Source organism: Penaeus japonicus, unplaced genomic scaffold (assembly GCF_977035675.1).
Source record: "Penaeus japonicus unplaced genomic scaffold, GWHDUDI00000001_assembly GWHDUDI00000024, whole genome shotgun sequence".
NCBI classification, from domain to species: Eukaryota; Metazoa; Arthropoda; class Malacostraca; order Decapoda; family Penaeidae; genus Penaeus; species Penaeus japonicus.
The window spans coordinates 24,519,972-24,542,365 of NW_028234426.1; the positions used below are offsets into that span (position 1 = coordinate 24,519,972).

General features: G+C 34.3%; 3 protein-coding genes across 6 annotated transcripts in view; 2 read left to right on the plus strand and 1 right to left on the minus strand.

The window, feature by feature from the left end:
* The first annotated feature begins 244 nt into the window (after positions 1-244).
* Positions 245-13,651, plus strand: LOC122246505 (uncharacterized). Of its 4 annotated transcripts, none has more exons than XM_043005100.2 (3): positions 245-851; positions 3,500-3,663; positions 7,011-13,651. In XM_043005100.2, exons 2-3 carry the CDS (start codon positions 3,540-3,542, stop codon positions 8,309-8,311), a joined length of 1,425 nt encoding a protein of 474 aa, XP_042861034.1. In that variant the 5' UTR covers positions 245-851; positions 3,500-3,539; the 3' UTR covers positions 8,312-13,651. The 4 variants fall into 4 exon arrangements, with proteins under 4 accessions (XP_042861034.1, XP_086406956.1, XP_042861037.1 ...); XM_086550830.1 differs by having other exon boundaries at positions 681-1,378; XM_043005103.2 differs by lacking the exon at positions 245-851 and adding an exon at positions 899-1,206.
* A 51-nt stretch (positions 13,652-13,702) lies between these two features.
* Rpt1 (26S proteasome regulatory subunit Rpt1) lies at positions 13,703-20,272 on the minus strand. The gene is made up of 9 exons (XM_043005104.2): positions 20,093-20,272; positions 18,651-18,688; positions 17,918-18,091; positions 16,919-17,058; positions 16,591-16,759; positions 15,605-15,769; positions 14,777-14,968; positions 14,407-14,602; positions 13,703-14,021 (listed from the first exon to the last, which is right to left on the minus strand). Exons 1-9 carry the CDS (start codon positions 20,160-20,162, stop codon positions 13,864-13,866), a joined length of 1,302 nt encoding a protein of 433 aa, XP_042861038.1. The 5' UTR covers positions 20,163-20,272; the 3' UTR covers positions 13,703-13,863.
* A 1,539-nt stretch (positions 20,273-21,811) lies between these two features.
* LOC122246507 (uncharacterized) overlaps positions 21,812-22,394 on the plus strand; it is a 23,702-nt gene continuing 23,119 nt past the window's right edge. The window contains exon 1 of the mRNA XM_043005105.2: positions 21,812-22,394. This exon is cut by the window's right edge and continues 492 nt beyond it. Coding sequence (XP_042861039.1) covers positions 22,092-22,394 — 303 coding nt within the window. The 5' untranslated portion in view covers positions 21,812-22,091.

Here is a 22,394-nt window from a genome sequence, read left to right on the forward strand (position 1 = left end):
ATATATATATATATATATATATATATATATATATATATATATATATTTGTATACACATACACACATGTGTGTGTATTTGTATGTATATAACACACACACATGTGTATATGTTTATATATATATATATATATATATATATATATATATATATATATATACATACGCACACACATACACGTATCTATCTGTGTGTATCCATACGCAGAATATGGATGCACACCTAAATAAAAGCAACCCGACATTCATACGCGGTTGCAATCAGAGCGCAACAGACGCACGCACAAACACGCATTTTTGTCGGGTGACTGATTCTCTTGTGAAACTTGGAAAAGTAGCAGGTCGTTAATTAAATACGTTTGCTTATTTCCCCGAGTTGAGACGATATTTATCTGGGGTATTTGAGATTGTATGGATAGGAGGAGATTGTTTTTTGATAATGTAGCGTCAAGTATATTCGTCCGGTTTATTTTTAATTCCCGGAGGGGAAACGGACGCAGCTGTTACGCATTTTATCTACGGATAGATACGGTTTGATAACAAACGATAATTATATACCAGTTATATCTTCCTCAAAACAAAAAATCCCTCCTCCCATCACAAAAGGCTTGATGGTAACATATCCGTTGTTTATGTTGTGGTGTTTACAGCGCACACTAGTCATAGGCTCGTAGCCCGCCTGTGGGTGCGTCCGCTCGGGTTTTCGTCATTGGATATAATTGGCATTGGGAGCCTCCGAATTCCTTTTTTTTTAGACTAATATCCCCATTTGAAGGTGAACATGAAGAGTAGCCAGTGACCGTGTTGTCTGTCCGCGGCATAAATGCTTCCCTAGACGAAAGAATTCGTTACAGGTAAGAAGAGAAGGAGAGGGAGAGAGAGAGAGAAGAGGTGAAGAATCATTTCTCGGAATCGGGAGAGTGGAGTGTGTGTGTGTGTGTGTATTCTTGGGAGATGGATGGATATTCACGTTTCCCCTTCCCATTTCTCTTTCTTTTCTAGTGTTGCTTTGCCACTTAGCGAGCATTTGGGGTCCTTTCCTGTGAGGGCTTGGAGGGTGTGTGGATACTGCTTGGAATATCAGAGCTTTTTCATTTTCGTTTTTTTTTTATGTGTGTTTGTGTGAAGTGAAACTTGGAAGAGCGAGGGCCTATTGAAAGCGAAGTGATTTTTTTATATATATATATGTACGTGTTTGTGATTCTCCAGGTGGGTTTTTTACGGTTTTATTTTGTTTTTATTTAGTATTTTCCCTGCCTAATTAGACACACCCCTCTTCTCTCTCGCTGATTGACAGCATGTAGGGGCTTAGCCTACCCTAATCTAACAGGGCATAAGTTAACCGCGAAGACACAGACACCACTCGGTAAATTAATAAGAGGTAATTGTTGTCCTGTCTTACTATTTATGCAATCAAATTTATTCTGATGTTCCTCTTCCTTATAGGTCGCTAGATTAGCAACTATATTTTTTTATCATGAGATATGCTTGCAGTAATGTGTCATCTGTTCTTGATGTAATAATTTTAGAATGATTTCCTTGTATTTTTTCTACTCCTCATGAAAGTGTTGTTTAAAAGTGATAGCTGGAGGTTATGATAAAGAGATTGAGATATATGATAAGAGCTATCAGTTAGAGGATATTTCAACATTGAGAAGTTTGATCCTCTTGAGTCTATGTAAATTCATGATATGAATATTATTTATCACAAAGTACTAAGGGGAAGGATCACTCTTCCAAGATTGATATTTCTGTTGCAAATACTGTTGCACTCTCTCATATTAGGTACTGTATTGTTGATTGTTGATCCAGAAGACCATTACTAAATACCATGATAGTGGTGTTGATGCATTCCTATCAAACTCTTATAATCTTATATAGTGGATAAAATCTGCAATTCCCCTCCTATACTCGCCAATCTGGGCTCCGATAGTAGAAGGGGAGGGCATGAAGTAAATCAGGGTTTCCGACTTTCATTCTACACTGATGAACAATCGACTGATGTGTTTTTGTTTTACCTGATGTGCCCTTGTTTGGAAAAGAGGCATCTGTCGGAAAATAATATTTAAGGATGTTCAGTTTGCCTTTAGATGACAGCTGTTGAGAGCTATCCATAGTTTGACAGGCCAGGCATAACTATTTCATTTCATTGTGCATGAGTCCATAGGTTTGACTTTTCAAGTCATTTTTGTGCTGGTTGTTGTATGATGAAGACGTATGTGTGTTTGCCGAGTTGGTTCTGGTACTGGATATAAAATGGCGTCATAGGATACACAGACATAAATTGGCATCACAGAATACACATTGATGATGTATTAGAGGGTGAGAGGAATCCATCAGTACTACTATCCTGGTATTTAGTAATGCAGTTGTATTCTGAAAATACCTAAAACAGTAGAGGTAGTGTCAAGAATTCTGTAAAGGTAATGCATTTTCCTTTTGAAGCAAAAATACTTCTCTTTAGCTGAACTGTTTATTACTTTATTACTAAAGAATGTGCTTCCTAGATTTAGTTATGCTCAGGTAAAGACACGTGCGACTTGTACCATTAGTATTTTACTGGAAGTCAGAAAATTACTGTAATGTTTTTTTAAGTACTCTAATGTTGATTTTGACCCGTATATTTCAAAAATATATATATTTTTTGTGCAGATAATATTGGAATAGATGGAAATAACTGTTTATGGCAATTCTGCATCAGACTGTCTGATGACATGTCCTGTAAGGGTTAAAATTCACACATCCACACATTGTTTTTAGAGTGGAAATGAAGCCTAAAAAGAGCATTTAAAGTTAAACTTGTAAACCACATTTCTTTCATGATCAGGATTAGGAAAAATGATAAGAAGACACCTGTAGTGGTTTTCAAAACAATTTTTTATTATCATTATTTCTTCTGTGTACTATCCAATATTGCTTGAAACTTGCTCTGGTAGTTGATGGATTGCATACAATTTGAAGTCCAACACGATGGTCAAGTGATTGCCATGGTCTCTGCACTTCTTGCATTTGCAAAGATTAACAAACCTCTAGTACTTGTAGTCTGGCAGTATAGAGCATGGAGAGATTCCTTATTTGATGGTAAATTGCCAGGGAGTATTTTCTTGTTAGAATATATATGGTGGGAGTTTGTTAGAAAGTTTGTTAGACTTTCTAGAATGCCAACAGGCAATGAATCTTTTATTTATCATCAATATTCTCAAGATCTTTACTAAGGCTTAGTGTCAAGTTTGAGATCAATCTGTGGATTGAAAGTAAAATTTATAGTAATTTTTGACTTCAGAATAACATTGAACTTTTATTGAATAGAGACCCAATGAATTTAGGTATTATTGTAAACTTCATGTGATGATGAAAGTGCATGAAGGTCACTTTTCGTGCATTGTATTGTAATATTTATCATATGTTTATGTAGTTCATATCATTTTTTTTCTTTTTCTTTTTTTCATATTATACTGTCATCAGGAAAACATGTCTCACTGAAAATGTTTTTTTTTTCCAGATGTTTTGATGAGTGAAACATTCTGAAAGCCCACATCATCATGAAGGCACCATCGTCCAGTTCACAAATCACCAAAGCTTGGGTGGAGTACATGCTTGCTGATTATGAATGCAAGAAAACACCGGAAACCATCGTCACTGTAAAAACTTATGAAATTAGAAATGGTAAGTAGAACAGTGATGGACAAATCAAGCAATGGTTTTTATATAAGATGATGTAGGTAATACGGTCATGATATGTGAATTGTGTGGTTGTGAAAATAAGTCCTGGAGCCTTGATGTGCAAAGCTACGACTAATATGTAGTTGCCTTATGACTGCATTCTGTTCATAATTTTTCCTTTAAGACTTTGTACAGACCCATCCCTATTTATGACCTTTGTGACTCAAAACAATCCGCAACCTACAACAGCAACAAAAATACTTTATATTTTATTTTTAGGAAAAAAAAGGATGTAACTATAATGTCAGTGCTATCGGCTCCACGCATTTGAGAGTGACAGTTGGATGATATCATCATCATCTCGCAGTTCTTAATCCTAGTTGTCATTTGGTAATCACAATTATTCTAAGATACAAAGGATCTTAACCTCATGGAGATGGGCATATTTCATGGGGTACGATCACTGTCGTACTGCGTTTGTCTTTTCGCTGAAATTACAAGCTGTTTATTTGTCCAGTTGTGTAAGTAGGGTATCATACCAATGCTAATTAGTATCAGAGTGGTATTATACCTATGAATCATACTATAAGTATAGAAAATCATATAAATTGCAGAAGGGTTAAACGATAGGTCAAACAAGTTAAACAAAAGAAAAAAAAAGATAGATAAATCATATAAGATTCCAGTTGATGAAACTAGATGATTAAAAAATAAGATGATCAAAACAGAAAATGAGTACAGTTAAAGAATACTCTACTCTACAGCATGTACATTCCATACTAACATATGTTCAACATTCAACCCTTTTTGTGATTCAGCTTGTCAGTCAGAACAGAACTCAGGTGTATGTAAAGGAATGTCTGTGCATGTCAGTGATTATATAAAGGACGATTGGCAATGTGAAGTCTTAAATGTTGACCTGCATCAGAACAGAACCTCTTATGCCTTTTCTTGCAGAGGTGAAATATTACTGTAATATTACTAGAAAGAAGTAAAAGATAATAGTTACCTCGTTACAAAGTTCTCATCAATAACATTACATTCTTACACATTCTGCTTTGTCTTCAGCATTCCGTTAGCATCGTAAAAAGTGTACTTGTGTATTCTTGTTCCTTTTCTTAGTTACCAAGGAGTCAGTCAGCAAACCCACCTGACCTCACCTGTTACCTGTTTACCCTTTTCCTTTAAGCCGATGCTTCCGGGGGGATAGATTTGCTTGCCCAGTCTCCAAGATTTTTTTTTCTAGAGCGAGGCAACTTCACGCAACATACCTAGATTTTTCCCACTCTCATTCAGTCACTCATTAAAAAACTAGAGCCATTTTTGTGTTTTATTTTTTGCGTGTTTTATTGAGTTCACAGACTTATATGTGCCATATTACAGGCTCTATCAATGCTGCAGTTGTCAAAAATTTTAGTATAGGATTTATATTAAGGCATTATTTTCTTTATTCTCAGTGTAATAGAAGTATTACTGTTTTATGGGAGGATAAAAAGCAACTTCATTTTTTTGTATCTGTGTGCTGTCATGAACGAATATGAAACATATAAGCATCTACAGTGAAGATAAAATGAAGAGGTAGGGAAGAGGAAGGAAACCAGGACACCCGTCCGCATTAGGTTAAAACAATTTTTTTATTTCAATATTGTCATTGTTGCTTTCAATGATAATAATGATAATGATGATGTTAGTGCCACTGGTGATAGTAATAGAGATAAAGTTTTTTTTTTCCTGAAAATTCCAAGAATGGGGTAATCAGATGAGTTGGGAAAAGCTCCTTGATAACTAAATACTTGTTGAACCACCTGTGAGTGAAAAAAGAATAATTTTTAAAAAACTATAGCGAACAGTATGTCCCTGGAATCAGTTGGTTACATTTAGCTACATTAATTGGCTTTATCAAAAGAGATAGCATAGTCTCTATCAATTTTTAAAGGTTTTACAGGATATCCTGTAGTTGCTCTGAGATTGTCATGTAAATATACATGTCTTTCTCTCTATTTTTCTTTACACTGATACACACATAGACATGCACACATGCATGCATGCACATGGGCACACACATACACACTCACACTCACTCACACTCACACTCACACTCACACTCACACTCACACTCACACTCACACTCACACTCACACTCACACTCACACTCACACTCATACTCACACTCACACTCACACTCACACTCACACTCACACTCACACTCACACATACACACACACACACACACACACACACACACATACACACACACACACACACACACAAACACACACACACACACACACACACACACACACACACACACACACACACACACACACACACACACACACACACACACACACACACACACACACACACACACACATACACACACACACATATTTATATGTAGGAGACCATTCACTTTGATGTGTACTTTGAGAAACACAAGTATGTGTGGGCCTTTTTTTTTTTTTTTTTTTTTTTTTTTTTTTTTTTTTTTTTTTTTTTTTTTTTTTTTTTTTGTTAGTTTTATTCATTTTGAAAGCTGAAGAGGCCCAAGGTCATTTTATTCACTTACTGAGTCTTTCACTATTCGTACTTAAAGCAGACAGTGGAAGAAGTAAATGTGTGGTAAGTTAATGATTGTATTATTCTAGTGTAACTGCATTTTGTTTAATTTCCTTTGTGTGTGTGTGTGTATGTATGTATGTATGTATGTATGTATGTGTGTATGTGTGTGTGATTAATAAATTTGTATATAGTATGCACCTTTAGTTGCATACAAGTGCTGCTAGAAATGATGATTGGGTAATGTAACTTTTGATCTTTATTTTTGAATCACATTTCTTGCTTTTTACTTCTATGAAAGAGTGTTTAGATGCACATATTCAGTCTACAGTAAACTATATTACTTGGTTGGTGTTGATTTGTAATTAATTTGTTGATTTACTTATTACTTCATCTTGTGCAGTAGCTATTGTATTTTAATTAGGTTAATTTTGTTGTATTATTTATCACCCATTTTGATGGTGTGCAGTATTCTGATAAAGTTACTTTATTCATTATTATTTTGTATACTTCCATACAAATATTTGATGATACAAAAGTTCTTTTGCCAGTTTTTTCTTTATTATTATTTTTTTCTTTCATTAGTTATAATTCTCTGCTACAATAAAGATTTACTATTATAATAACTGCTATTTGATACATTGGATCTGAACTTTTTTTTTATCCTATTTCTGTTGATTTGAATTGATTTTTTTTAATCTACTATTATCAGCCAACTTTGTCCCCAGTTATTTTCCAAGATGGACTAAGATTGTTTGATTTCATCCTGACGATGATTTTCTGTTTTGCAGCCACAAAGCCAGGCGAGAGTTTCAACGCCGAGCTGATTCTTCTGGATGTTCAAGCCCAACTCAAAGGCGGAGGAAGGCCAGAAGATGCCGCAGAAGATAAGGAGTACAACCTTGTTGTCAAGTTCTTGAGTGACGATGCCTTGACGAGTGAGATTATAAAGCGATGCGGGTATCACATCAAGGAATTCATGATGTACTCTGAGGTTGTGAAAGAACTGAATGACTTTCAAGCGGAAAGGGCCAACAATGAATTCCGTCTGGATATCCCGGAGTATATATATGGCAAATGTACTGAGAAGGAATATGTCTTAGTCATGCAGAATATCAAGGTGTTGGGCTATGAAACTGGTCCAAAGAAAGAAGGTCTTGACTTTCACCACGCCAAATTGGCTGTGAATCACATTGCAAGGTTGCATGCTGTGTCCTATGCTTATGATAAGTCTCATAACTTTCTGGAGAAGTACTCATGTTTTAAATTTAGTAATGCAATTAGCAGTTTTTTCAAGCCAGTTGTGTGGGCATCTTTGTTAAATAGTATAAAATTTCTAAAAAGTAAAAAGGGTTATGAAGATATGGTTCATAAGTTAGAGACAGGGAAAACAACACTCCCTATTAAGTTTGCAGCAATGTGGGATGATCAGACAAGACATAAATTTTTATGCCTTACTCATGGAGATTTTTGGAATAGTAATTTGATGTATAAACACAGTGAAGGAATGCAGGATGAAATTCGTAAGATTGAATCATTGAAACTCATTGATTGGCAAATATCTCAGTGGAATAATCCAGTGTTCGACCTCCATTATATGTTGAACACATCTACCTCATTTGAAATGAGAAGAGATCATGCAGAAGAAATTTTAAGACATTATCATGCAACATTTACAGAAGCAACAAATAAACTAGGTACTCCTGTACCTAATTGGAACTATGAGCAGTTCAGAGCTGAGTTTGATAGAACATCACTTGTAGGTTTCCTCATGGGAATGTGCCTCATTCAAGGAACATTAAGTAAAGCTGGAGAAAATATCAACCATTCAGGGTCAACATGTCTTAATAATGCTTGCTGTTATCCTTGTAAGGTTGTGGTTGACAAAATCAAAGCTGGCTTGGCCAAAGTGATCGTATCCTTTGCATTCAAACCGTCCTCAGAATACTTCATGCGAGCAAGTGTTAAGAGTGTATTAAGTCCCATTGGCCAAGAGTTAGTAGAGGGGAACAATGACGTCTTGAACGGACGTCTTCTGGACCTCTTGACAGAAGCGGACGAAAAAGGAGTACTGGACGTCCTCATGTTGTAAAAGTACATAACAGATAGTGTCCCAATATACTGTCTTTCTTGTCATTCAGGTAATTTAAATTTTTGAATTACGTTATATGAATATAGATGAATTTCTTTTATGCAAAGAGGAGAGCAGTATTGAATATTTTTGTATTCTGTATTTGCACATTATGATAGTATGCAGTAAGGCAGTGCAAATGTATTTAAAAGAGTAGTCATAGAAAAAGGTATTAGATAGATAGTAATGGATACAAATCAGGGGTAAGAGTACTTCTGCTCTTTAAGTAGTACTACCTAATCAGAGCATAAGTTAAGTGGATTCTGTGCTTCCTTCAGGGGACTGCATTAAGACAACAAGAATTATTATTCTATAGTATACTCAAGTGTTTTAACCCAAGACACAAAGCAATATTTTTGCTGCATAATTTTCATAAATATACCTGCTGCTTGTATGCTATGCTTGTAGCAGCAGTATGGGTGTGTTTTATTTTTTTAGATATTTATACTTAAAGTTTTATCGAGAATCCATATCACATTTGCGATGTGTGAATGTCTATTATATGTCATTCTTGTGCCTTAAATCAAAACCTACAATACATGACAGTATATTGTTTCTAACTTTAAACAAATTTTAGGTTTGTTTATGCTATGGTAATGTTAAGAGTTACTTTTGAACAAAGTTGTAGTTAAGAGTGATTTTAATTTTATATACAGACTTTCAGGTTTACTGAAGTAATGAAAATTTATATATTGGTTTTGTTTAATGCAGTGTATATTATAAATTTGGTGCATTTGTGTAGTATGCTTGTAAAAGGCATATTTTTGCATGAGGAAAGTGTACAGAATTTGATAAAACAAAGATTTTCTATTTTCCATAAATATGTATCTTAGATATATACATGAGTGAAAGATTTACAGCGAGTGTGTGTCATTATATGTTTGAGGTTTACATTGGTTCAATATATAGACATAATAATTAAAAACAAAACAAACATATTTTGATTCATATCTTGTTTAGGATGGAGTAGTATTTATTTCTCTGTTGTTTTCTGTGTAGTCGTATACTGATAATGACAGTTTTGAGTTGTGTGCGGTTTTATGTGTTTTGTTTTATGTGACTTTTTTTTTGTGTGAATTCAGTATTATTCACACTCTTTTTTCTAACATTGGAGATTGTGTAGTTGGAGGTTTTTGATAGAAATAGGTTTTATTTTTCTATATGCCTATATATCATTTCTAATATATCCAGATTCAGTATTCATAAAGTGCATTTCATCAAAATTTATGACAATTACAGAAGAACAAGTAGGTTTTAATAAGCAAAATTTTCCTCTCTTTTTTTATTTTTTATTTTTTTTTTATACTAAAATGATGTTGCATTGCCATAAGTGAAGGATATGCTGCAACTTTGCAACATCACAGCATCATGTGAACTTTTTATTTCTTTGATAGTAAACTCTGTTGACTTATGTTGTACTTGATATTTATTATTCACAATAATTACAACAAGGCAGATATACTTGTAGCTGTATAAGATTAGAGCAGGTTATCATGCAGGGTTTTTTTTTTTTACAACATATTCTAGTGGGTGAAGCTTACTACAGCAGGCTAGTCCTAGAGAGAAAAAAAAAATTATGTAGAAAAATTCAGAGTTTGCTTCTGCTTTTGATATTTTACTACACAAATGCTTACAGTCAACTAACAATTGACCCTAATGTTTTTTTGTTTTTTTTTGTTTGTTTTGTTTTCCTTCGAGCTTTGTCAGTGTCCACCTCTCTAGGTTTTATTCTTTTACTTAATTTGTAGTTGTGGAAAAACTACAAGATATCTATTATATAGTCTGTCTTTTTGCCATCTCTCTCAAATATCTTTTTCCCAATTTTCTACCTTTTCCTTTTAACAATTTGCTTTTAATCATTGTATGCGATGTTGTTGTAGTTCGCTGTCGTCTCTGCTTGTTGATTGTCTGTTGATACTAATATTGTTTTTATTGTTTTTGTTATGATTACTATGGTTATTATTGATATTATTATTATTATTATTATTATTATTATTATTATTACTATTATTATTACTATTATCATCATCATTATCATTATTGTCATTATTATTATTATGGTTGTTATTATCATTATTATTATTTTTACTATTATTATTATTATTACTATTATGATTATTACCATTACTATTATGATAATAATAATAATTATTATTATTATTATTATTATTATTATTATTGATAACACTTGTAATTATGGTTGTCATTGTTCATAATTCTCTATGATTCTCTCTAGTTTCATGCTCCAGGTCTCATTTGAAAGGCCTCTTAATCCATTTAGCCACTGGAAAAAAAAGTAATTATTACTTAAATTTTTTGTGGTATATTTTTATTGTAAATGTGGTAAGACCAATTGTGCGTGAGATGAATGAATATGAGTGAGGATAAGCTGTGGTGCCTGGTAGCATCTACAAGCTTGGGTGTTTGTAAACATATTAAAGGTTTGGCAGTGTGTATATGATACTAAATGGTATTGAATGAATGATCAGGATTTAACAGAATGTCATGCACAGCAAAGACAATATAAGGGTTAATCTGCCCATTAATTTACCAAGGTCCAAAGATTTAAGAAATAGAAGTGGCTTTATTCTCTTTGTCCTTCATTGTATATCTTTTACATATTTTCTTCTTTTTAAAAAGTCTTCATATATTCATAGGACGAAATCATATGTAAGCACAAAAGATTTTCTTTCATTTTTTCCTCAGTCTTATCAACAGGATATACTATAATCATTTTCTAAAAAGAACACTCAGAAAAGATTTGTCAACTTCATGTCTTCTTTAGTCATGAGTAAGATGAAATGAGCGCCAGATGAAAAATACAGTAATGAAGAATGAAAATAGAATCAAAAGGCTATTATTGAGTATTATCTTTTACCTGCACCATTGTTCTCTGATGCAATTTCATATTGTTTAGTAGTCTTGCCTAGCTAAACGCTAATATGAACCAGGTTCTAGTACATGAGAGTACTGTATCTGGTTAGTGAAAATAGTTCTATATTGTGTTCAGCAGGTGATTGTACAGGAACGTCTTCTGGTATTAAAAAGGAACACAAAGAAAACAATCATTTGCCCTGAAAGTTATGGATGAATATCAAACACCTAAAATAGTCATTTGAAGCATCGGTTGTAATTTTCTTTTAAGTTTCATATATGAATAAGTAAACCAGGAAACCATTACAAATTATCGTGAGAGATTTGTTTTTATAAGCAGGAGTTTTATCTGTCAGTTTCTGTGAAAATGTTATGTTTGATAAATAATTTCTGCACAAGTTTTTCATTGATTGCATGATTCCCATTATTATTTCTACATTAACAGCTTGAAAGTTATACTTGGCCCCCTAAAGGATGCACCATTGTAAGATCTGATGCAGAGATTTACTAAACAATTTCTTGTCTATTCTAATTCAGTTCATACAAAAAATTTGTGACCCTTTTAGAATCTACACGTCAAATCTACATCATGATACTTGAAGGCATCACAATAATTTTCTGGTCTCCTGTAGATTATTGGAATAATTTGCACATGTCTTTACCTGAGCATGATTAGGTTTAGTATGCACATCCTTTAGTGGTTAATAACAAAAAGTGCTAGTCGCGTGGGTTGCTTTTACTTAAGACAGCCAGTTCAAAATATTGATATGTAAATTGGAAATTGAGAGTAATAGCAATAATATCACATTATGCAAAAAGTTCAATGTGTAATTACTTTCATTACATGAATGTGAGCATCATTACCAGCAAAGGAATTATTACTCTTGAAGCCCTGCAGTGTTGTTTTGGGATAAGGGATCTGCAGAGGCCAGTGTTCCTGTACCTACTATATTTTTAGTAACCATCCCTTTTCCATATAAGCAAGAGGGATTTTGTTTTATTGGAAGTAAGTAGAGTGTATTTAAGAATCTGAAAGTTTTAAGGTGGTTACTTTTTGTTTTTAGAAAATTCATTTGGAAAGAAAAAAAAACATGTAATTGAAAATAGTTCAATTGTATTGAAATGTTTTTTGTCTGTTTACATATTTGTATTTTTAAAAAGAGAAAGGGAAAAGAAGGGGTATCAAATTTCCTCTTTTATACGAGTGATACCTTCTCTTTTACTAGATGTTGCTTTTAGGGCATTAAAACTAGGGGATAGGGGAAAAATAGTTACAAATCTTGAATTTTCCATTGGGACCATTTATAACTTACAACATTTGTGCAATTGTGATTTCATTCTACCTTAAAACAGAGTAGGAATTATATAATGATTAAAGAGTACTCCTTAATGTTACGTGTGTTTTCTGTACTACCTCTTATTAAAGAAGAAAAAAAAAGTTTTAAAACTGTAATCTGTTTGCCAAGTATATGTAAAAAATAAGTGTAAAAATAAATTTGCAGGTGGACCATAATCCTGTGGTGTGTTTAGTAGATCTTGGTATGGCATAGTTTAGCTAGTTGGTTGGTGCCTCTAAGATGTGAAAGCAAGACTTATATAATTGGGAGAGAAAAAAATGGGAATTTAGGATTTACCTTGTGTGGAACTCCATAATTCTCAAGGTTTTGTGCCCTGGTAACTTGACCCCGAAAAAAACTTATTTATTTTTATATCTGCTCTTAGTCTGCAGTTTGTAAGTAATAATATTAATTGTAAGGTAAAGGGAAGTATATTGTTTAGTATATTATTTATATATGCCAAATTTAGAATTGTCACATATCCAATGTTTTCTAGGTTCTCCATGCCATATTCAGAATGTGCCCTGTAGTTTTAATGATTGATAATACCAACAAAAATACACAAAAAGTACTTAACTCCTCCATAAACTTACTTGTGTATAGATTTTCAGATTTTCTTACTGTTAGTAGTAAAATTATCTCCCAAAATTTACATCCTTTCTGTCAAGCAGTGAGTGTTAATTTAAATCTTCATTGGCAAGTTAACACCCTTTGTATTCAAGGTATAGTAACATAACATTATTTGCTATGTTACTTTTCAAGTTTCTTATTTATTCTTTCTTTTTATTTGGCTGCTGCTGGAGATTTTTTTTCTATTGTATTGATAACTTTACCTTTGGCTGAATGGGAAAAAAAGTACACAGGTCATTTTTCAGTGGGATCAAAGGGATACTGAGCAGATAATACTGCTTTTCATGTTCTTGTAAACTTTTCAGATTTGTGATTTAAAACTGCCATTATATATATGAAAAAGTGTTAGTCTTGCCTGTGCCTTCCAGTCTTTGTACTTTTTTACTGTTTGACTGTTTTAGTTATCTCTGGTGTGATGTGTCTTTGCTGTCTATGCTGTTGCAAATAAATTTTCAATAACTTTGGTTCTCTTCACTTTCACACATCTCTCGTATGCAGTAAAACATCCGAGTAGATCATATATATTTATTCAAATTCCACTGGTGATGCCGACTTCAGAATCTTCATACATAAATATACCACACTTGACTTACAAAATAATAATGATGAAAAGCTTCCATGAACAAAGTATTACTAAAACGAAAATTCCTTAGAGGAGCTGTAAAATGTACATTAATTGTACGTCATGTATCGTGGTGTAGCCGAGAACTTCGCATATGCCTTGATGACCTTGTTTACAGCATCAAGGAAATCTTTTTCTGTGGCAACCTTCCTGCGTGCTCGAATGGCATACATACCAGCTTCTGTACAGACTGACCGGATCTCAGCACCTGTGGATTAAAGTTATTGTATCACTGAGACCTCTTTGTCAGAGTAAGATTTAAAATTATGAATGATATTTATGAAACTAGTAACTGCAATTAGATCACTCTTACTTTTGCTCTTTACCGTGGTGTTACCTACCCTTATTCCTTATTAATTTAGCATAGTATTTCAACTTGCATATTCACTTTCTTTCTTTTGTTTTGTCTTTGATTTACCCTCTCTTTGTTCCAAGAAATAACATTGTGTTAAGTATAACCACTCTAGTAACTTTCTTGTATTTGAAAGAAATGTTTTCTCTTTTCCTGTACAAATCCATTTTTCAAATCAACTTCAATTCAATCCCTCTAATGTTATCCAAAAAATTACAACTTCAGCAACCATATCACTTACCAGTACTGTTGGGACATAGACGAGCAAGGAGATCAAAACGGATATCTCTTTCGACCGACATGGACTTGGCATGGATCTTGAAGATGTGAGCACGTCCCTCTAGGTCAGGAAGCCCGAATTCCACTTTACGATCCAAACGGCCGGGTCTCATCAAAGCAGGGTCCAAGGTGTCTGGTCTATTAGTGGCCATGAGGACCTATAACATAAGCAGACCCTTTAGATTTTTAATTTTGTTACATGCACATTAGTATGAACTTGTTGAAAACAATGTTCAAATCCATCTTCATATTAAGCACATTATACTTACACTGAAGTATTCACAACAACAGGAAAAGAAAAAAAAAAGGAAATCACTAATTTTCAATTTTACCTTAATATTTCCACGGGGATCAAAACCGTCCAACTGGTTAATCAACTCCAACATAGTTCTCTGCACTTCATTATCACCTCCAGCACCATCATCAAATCGAGCCCCACCGATGGCGTCAATTTCGTCAAAGAAGATGAGACATGCCTTCTTGCTGCGGGCCATCTCAAAGAGTTCTCTTACCATTCGGGCTCCCTGAAAGGTTCAAAGCGTAAGAGTGTTGTTTGCCTGATTTAGAAAGGTAAATAATGATCACAAAAATAATAGAAATAGTCATTAACCCTATGACGACGGTTGTGACACAGCCAAACTCCCGATGCCGGGGCGTCATGCCAGTGTGATGATTTCAATGCAATATTGCAATCGCCCGGCATAGGGGTCTTCGCGTAGCGAGTGCCCCGTCAGGAATGGGTTAACAATGTCACAAGCAAGATCGCAGCAAGAATGGTAGAGCATGAGAAAAAATATATATATAGATAGATATATACACCCAATCTGGTACTACTTTACATATTACTAAACTTCTTTCAAGGTAATGAATGCACATTGCTCAGGTGTGAGCCACAATTTGAATAACTTATAAGTGGGTTGGTTTCCAAACTGATTGACATATAACCAGGCCACTAAGGGGGAAAAATTATTATTGCTTGATGAAATAACCTTTGTAGTATGTTATTACTGTAATTAAGTAAACAATCATTTGTCCCAAAATTTACAAAAATCAAGTAAAAATACCCATCACTGACAGATTAGTCAAGTACTTTAATTCCTTAAAAAATATTAAGTGCAAAGACATAATTACTCCATAAGGATTTATATCAATTACCCTACCTCTCCAACATATTTCTGGACTAATTCTGAACCAATAACACGGATGAAACAGGCATCAGTTCGATTAGCAACTGCACGGGCGCAAAGAGTCTTGCCAGTACCTGGAGGCCCAAACAACAAGACACCCTTCGGAGGCTCAATACCCAGGTTCACAAATCTTTCAGGCTGTGAGGGAGAGAAAAACAGGAGACAATATTAAATTCACAATCTGATACCCTGGTTTCAAAGACCTGCACATAATATATATGACAGTTAGCCTGAAGTTTGTTGTATACATCTACCCAACAATTATGGAACCTAACCAAATACTTCCTCATATGATGCAGTAAATATATACATAAATATATACATATACACATACATATATACATATACATATATATATATATATATACATATATATATATATATATATATATATATATATATATTATATATATATATGTATATATATATGTATATATATACATATGTGTGTATGTATATATGTACGTTTATGTATATGTATATGTATATGTATGTGTATATTTATATATGCATATATATGTATATATATATTATATATATATATATATATATATTATATATATATATATATATATACATATACATATATATATACATATATATATAATATATATAATATGATATATATAATATATATATATATATATATATATATATATATATATATATATATATATATATATATATATATATATATATATATATATAATATTGTTGTTGTTTAGGGGGGGGGGCATACATTTGCTGTAGTTTGGGGCAAGTGTGACATAAGATTTGCTGTAGGGATTTCAATCACATATCAAAATTGCCATTCATGTATATCTCAACAAAGAAAAATTGTCAATTATTGTGCACCACAAGGACTGCTAGATTTCTTTTTTGTGCAGTTCATAAGTAAATTTCTATTTCATCTGATCAAAGTAAACTACAAGACCTTTACGGTTTACTAATTTACTCACATGCAAGAGAGGAGTTTCAACTACTTCCCGAAGCTTTTCTATCTGTTCCTTACAACCTCCCACATCAGAGTATGTGACATCTGGCTTCTCCTCGACCTGCATCATAGTCACTGAGGGATCGATCTTGGGAGGCAGAGGAATGTGAATCTGGTACTTGTTACGATCCACACTGAAAAGAAAGTGATAATGATCTTATTGTACTCATCAATGCTACTTCAATCTTCATTGTGAACTTTCAACCCTCTTAACTAATAAAACATACAATTTAAAAGAAATTTAACCTTTCTATAAGAAAAAAATAAATAAATGAAAATCACAATATACTTACCCAACCCTCATTCCTTCTTCAATATCTGTGGGTGCAACAGAATCAGCGAGATCCACCACAAACTTTGCAAACTGTTTAACGTTAATGATGTATTTGGGATCCTCCGAATCTGCATTGATGATCTTTGTGCACCTCGCAACCTGAAAGATAAGGAACACAAATAAGTAAAGTTTGTATTCTATCCTGATAATAGAAAACCTCTTTGATAAGAATGTCAAATTGCTTCTGTAGACTTAATATGGCAAAACAGAAAAATTGTGCATTTAAAAAAAGGTAGCTAGAATTCCAATGGGAAAGTATACTATACTAATAGACCTAGTGACACATTGTCTGACCTGGGCTGATGTTAAAAACAATATCTGAGGGAGGACTAGGTAACTAAGAGTCAAGGGGGTTAAATCATGCCATGACAATGGAGGCTGCTCCATGATCAATTCTTAAGGGTCTCACAGCACTAGTTCTCAGGCTCCAGCCCTCTGAGGTTGTCCAAGGTCACAGTTTTTCAATGCTTTCATTAAAAGACAATAATCAGCTTGTCAAGAATCGAAGACAAGGAGGGAAAACATGATTTCTACAATCTAAATTTCAGCTCTTGCAGGCAGCCTTGAGAGTAACCCAGGAATAGTGGCCAGTGCACTTTGATTATTTCTAAGCACCGGTGAGTGTGGTAGTAAAAATACATCATCTTTAGGTAATTGCCCTCCTTTATGGCAAAACTGTAAATAATGCATAAGACTGATCCCAAATCATGAAATCTTATATATTAAAAAACACTAGTAATATGTTTCTTATTTTATAAGTTATTGTTAAATAAGAATCTAAAGAGCATCAATAATTATTCTATTTCAAACGAACAATAAAAGATTCCTCATCTATTCCCATGAAAAAAGTAAAATGTTTGTAAATAAACAAACAAATCAAAAAACAAAAGACCCTCCATTCATCAAATTTGCACCAAATCACCCCTTTGACTGGAGTAATCCTCAACAGGGCACTTACCTGAAGTGGCTGCTCATTCTGGAGAGTTTGTTTATCGGCGGCCAAGTCCCAAAGGGCCGGGGGGGCAAGACCTGTGTCGGACTCCTTGATGCCAGTGAGGTCATTCACTTTCTTCACTGCCTTCTGGATGTCATCTTCAATGTTCTTGATGACTTTGGTGTAAGGTCCTTGGCCCTGTCAATCATGGATTATTTTTTGAGACATAATGGAAGTGATGGGGGAAATGCCAGAAGAAAAATAAGCTTTCTTACTTTTTAAAACAATGAAGATGGAGGGGGGGGCTGTTGTATTAATATTTTATTTTCATGAGATAATCATAATTGTTAATGAAACTTTGAGTACCAAGTGCAAGCTTCACAGAAAAAGGTGCATAAATATAATGATACACAATATTATATTCTATCCCAAGTACACAAATATCATGTCTACAACATTTACATTATTCTAAACTACTAATACTAACACTCTATAAGAAGTTACTGAAACAGGTGATTTTATAAATGTTAAGGTTCCCAAGAAAACTTTATGACCAGTAAATAATAAAAATTAATATCCCTCAAAAGCAATCCCCTCTTGATGTAGATAACTATCAACTGCTTGAGGAAAATATGAATGGGAATTTCTTTCATAAAAATATACAACTGATATGTTCACTGATTCTCCTTGCTTTGTGGTATCATTCACATAGTCCTAAAGCACGCACAGATTCACTATGAAAGGCGCATATACTTACATAACTTTTCAGCAATGAAATGTCAGCTTCATCCAACACTGGAAAAAAAAGAAGTAATTAACATTCTAGTGTATATACACATCTATATTATATAAACTCTTATAAAGAATATGTTACTGCAATGCATCTTGACATAGTTCAGATAATTATGCTGTTTTTATCACTAAAAGCTAATCTTTCCTATCCTGACCACAATGATGTAACCATCTCTTATTAGTGATAAATGCATTGTTCAAGTCTACTTGAACATTGTCAGAAAACAATGAAATCTTAATTGCAAAAATAAAGTTATACCATAAACAGAGACTCTTTTAATAAACACTCTAACTTGCCTTATGTAAACATTCTTTCAGTAGACTTAACAACAAAGGAAAATGCAGGAAAAAAAAATTCAAAGACCTTAATACTTTATAGGTTCTTCAAGGTATATGAGCAATATAGCAAAAAGGTATTCAAGCATTTTATGTTTTCTGCTCTTCCCTTTACTGATATTTGTTAACAGGAAATAGAAAAAAAGGGGCAAAATGGTGGTTCTGAATTGCAAGGTAACTCAAGAGAGATATATTTTACTACCACATACTTATCCCTGCAGGTACTGTTGGGATAAGATAATGGAGGTATTGTAAATGGTTAAATCCTGACGTCATATACATCATGATGGTGACTCAACTGAACCCATACGCACACTCCTGTACTTTTATGTAGCATGTAGTTGCCTCGTGGTATACTGTCTTCGTTTTAAGGTTTTCACAAATCAATAAATATCTAAATGTTTCCCAGGACAAAATATGCTGCTTTATGTGTATATGTATTATCTAATTTGCATGTTCTATTTGCATTCTCCTATATTCACACCCTACATATAAACCCCGTATCCCCTCACCCCTTTAGAAATGATGGATCTTGGTTTGCTCTAGTAGAGCTCCCTGGCTATTCATCATACAATAAGGAAAAAATAAGCTCTATCTTGCTAGAATATTTGAGAAGGATATTGTTAAATGTTTTCCCAATGAAGCCTGTCATCAAGCCAAACATTTGGCCATGAAGTTTGTTTGGATGACCATCAGCAACAAATTAAAATTACATTTCTTTATCTGTAATCGGTGACTACAATGTCATATATATAAACCATTTCTAATGCATTCATCAAAAACCTCATAGCTGATAACAATATAAGAAAATAATTCATCGAAGCGTTCACTTGAAGACCCTTTGTCAACTACCAGAACTCATCACCAATTTCCCTTCAGAGATTACAATCAGATGATCAATACAACACGAACATAACTACATCTACACCATCCCACACTATACAATCTATAAACCGAAAGGAAATTAACTCCTTAAACCCCCTAAAAATACGACAAAAACAAAACCACCCAAACCCAATTTCCCCAAATTTCATCTCCCTCCCTCACACCGAGCAGGCTCCCAATTCTCACCTTTTATCACCTCTTCTTCCTTATGCTCCTCCTTCGTCTTTCTCATATCGGATCCTAAATGGTCAGGCATCTTGTGTATTTCTTATAATTCGACTAAAGAAGACGAGAAAAGGACGAGGCACAACAACCTCCTTCAGGATGACTCGAAACTTTCAGTCACTTCGCCGAGGGGAAGTTATTATGAATGTCGTACGTCGGAGAAAATTGTTGTACACGATGATCGTCTGAAAGGTTGAAGTTCACCTTTTTTTCTTTTTTTTAAATAGTTATTCGATTTATTTTTGGTAATTTTGTTGGTTGTTGTTGTATGTGAGATAGATGTGGGTCTTTTATGTCTTATCTCGTGAAGGGTATTTCTTTTTAAGTATTAGACGAAGGTGTATCGTTTTATATTTAATTTTCAATGGAGATTGACTTTATGGAAAAGGTCACATTTGATATAAAATCACATTAAGAAAAGACAGGAGGTATGGAAAAAGGTCATATATGGATTAGTAGGATAAAGATTATGCATAATGAAAGTCATTCTTTTATATAAGCTTCAGTGCGTAGCAGTTCAGACAAAAAAAACGTTCAAGGAAATCAAGGTAATCCAATTATGTGGCAGCGAAGGCGTAATAAATTAAATAATCTAAAGAAAAAATGATCGCCTGATTCTCGAGGATGTAATTATACAATTTTAAGTACCTATGAACTACATCCTATAAATATAGCGATTACTATTGGGTAATAATCAGTATTGTGACAGATATGGATGTATGCATGTATGATTAATACTTATAGACGCATACATGCATACATATATAAGGATATATAGATATATAGATATATATGTACATGTGTATATATACATACATACACAAATACATATATATATATATATATATATATATATATATATATATATATATATATATATATATATTGTACGTATATGCGAATGCTGCTTGAGCACACCAGTGTAAAAGAGTCTAAGATAAACTTCGAGTCCGCCTATGCAACAATAATCCATAATCGATAGATGTTCTAATCCTTACGAAAATATATGCAAATCAATCTCAACTGATCAATATGCTCATGGAAACATGCAGCTTAAATTCGACATTATCGTACTCCCAGAGGATGTATAAACATTCCGATGTCCCTTTCGATTCCCAGGAATAATAATCAAATTGGGTATTTTAGTGTCCTTACATGTGAAAAGTTGATTATTTAAACAAGTATGCTTGAAATTAGATATTATGTTATATGAATATAGCATATATCACACTATAAAAGCTGATCCGTTGAGTTAAGCTGTTGGTTACCACTGTAAGCACACGAGTTGGAAACCATACTAATAAAATGATTTCAATATTTTGTATTCCCTTATCATAATATTCAATTCCCATAGAACCATCTGTGTGCAAAGTATGTATGCCATTGTCCTTAGCGCTTACCTAAATATAAACCATGAAGTCATCAAACCCCGATTTTTTTCTCCCGTGTGGTATCCTACCCCCGCCCTCTACAGATACCAAACCTAGATATAAAAGACAAGAGAAGTTTATTGACCTAATTTCATTTCGCAGAGCCAGATATTGCCTACTTGAGAAGCCTATTTAAGACCCCCGCTTGATGATGTCATGTATAACATCCCCCCACCCCCTTGCATGTGACTCATAATCTAAAAACCGAGCGAAAAGTCTTTTAAATGGCCCGTCCTTTCCTGCTGTGGTCATTGATAGCTTGTCGTGTAGGATTCCAGCGTGAGGCTCCCAGGATCCCGTGAATAATCAGCGCAGGAGAGGCGGCCGGGAGGGAGGTTTGGGCCCAGAAGCAGAAAATACTGGAACCCCATCCCATCCGTGGCGAGGAGGTCGAAGAGACTCGTCTGCGAACCCAAACACTCGCCCGAGCCCCAAATGACGAGATAATGGCGTGTTCTCGGCATCAGGGCACGTAGGCACTGTGGCGACTCTGTAAGCGTGTCTCGAGTGCAGTGGGAGTGGAGTGTACCATGAGTGAGGCCCACCTAAGGAGGGTTCTGGTGGAAGACATCCCCTCTCTCGCGGCGTGCCACACCGTAGCAGGCCAGTCAGCTGATTTGGCTCCTGTGCACAGTGCCAGGCTGAGGAACCCCCTCGGGAGCGCCATGGAGAACAGGGCGGGCACGGAGGGCGGCACTCAGGGGCTGGACAAAAGGACAGTGGCGGACGGGCTCTCCCACGCCCCTGGCCTGGAGTCAGAGCTGAGGGAAAAACTCTCCTTCAAGAATGGTGTTATGAATGGCATGAAGATTGGCACCACAGATGCCGAGGTC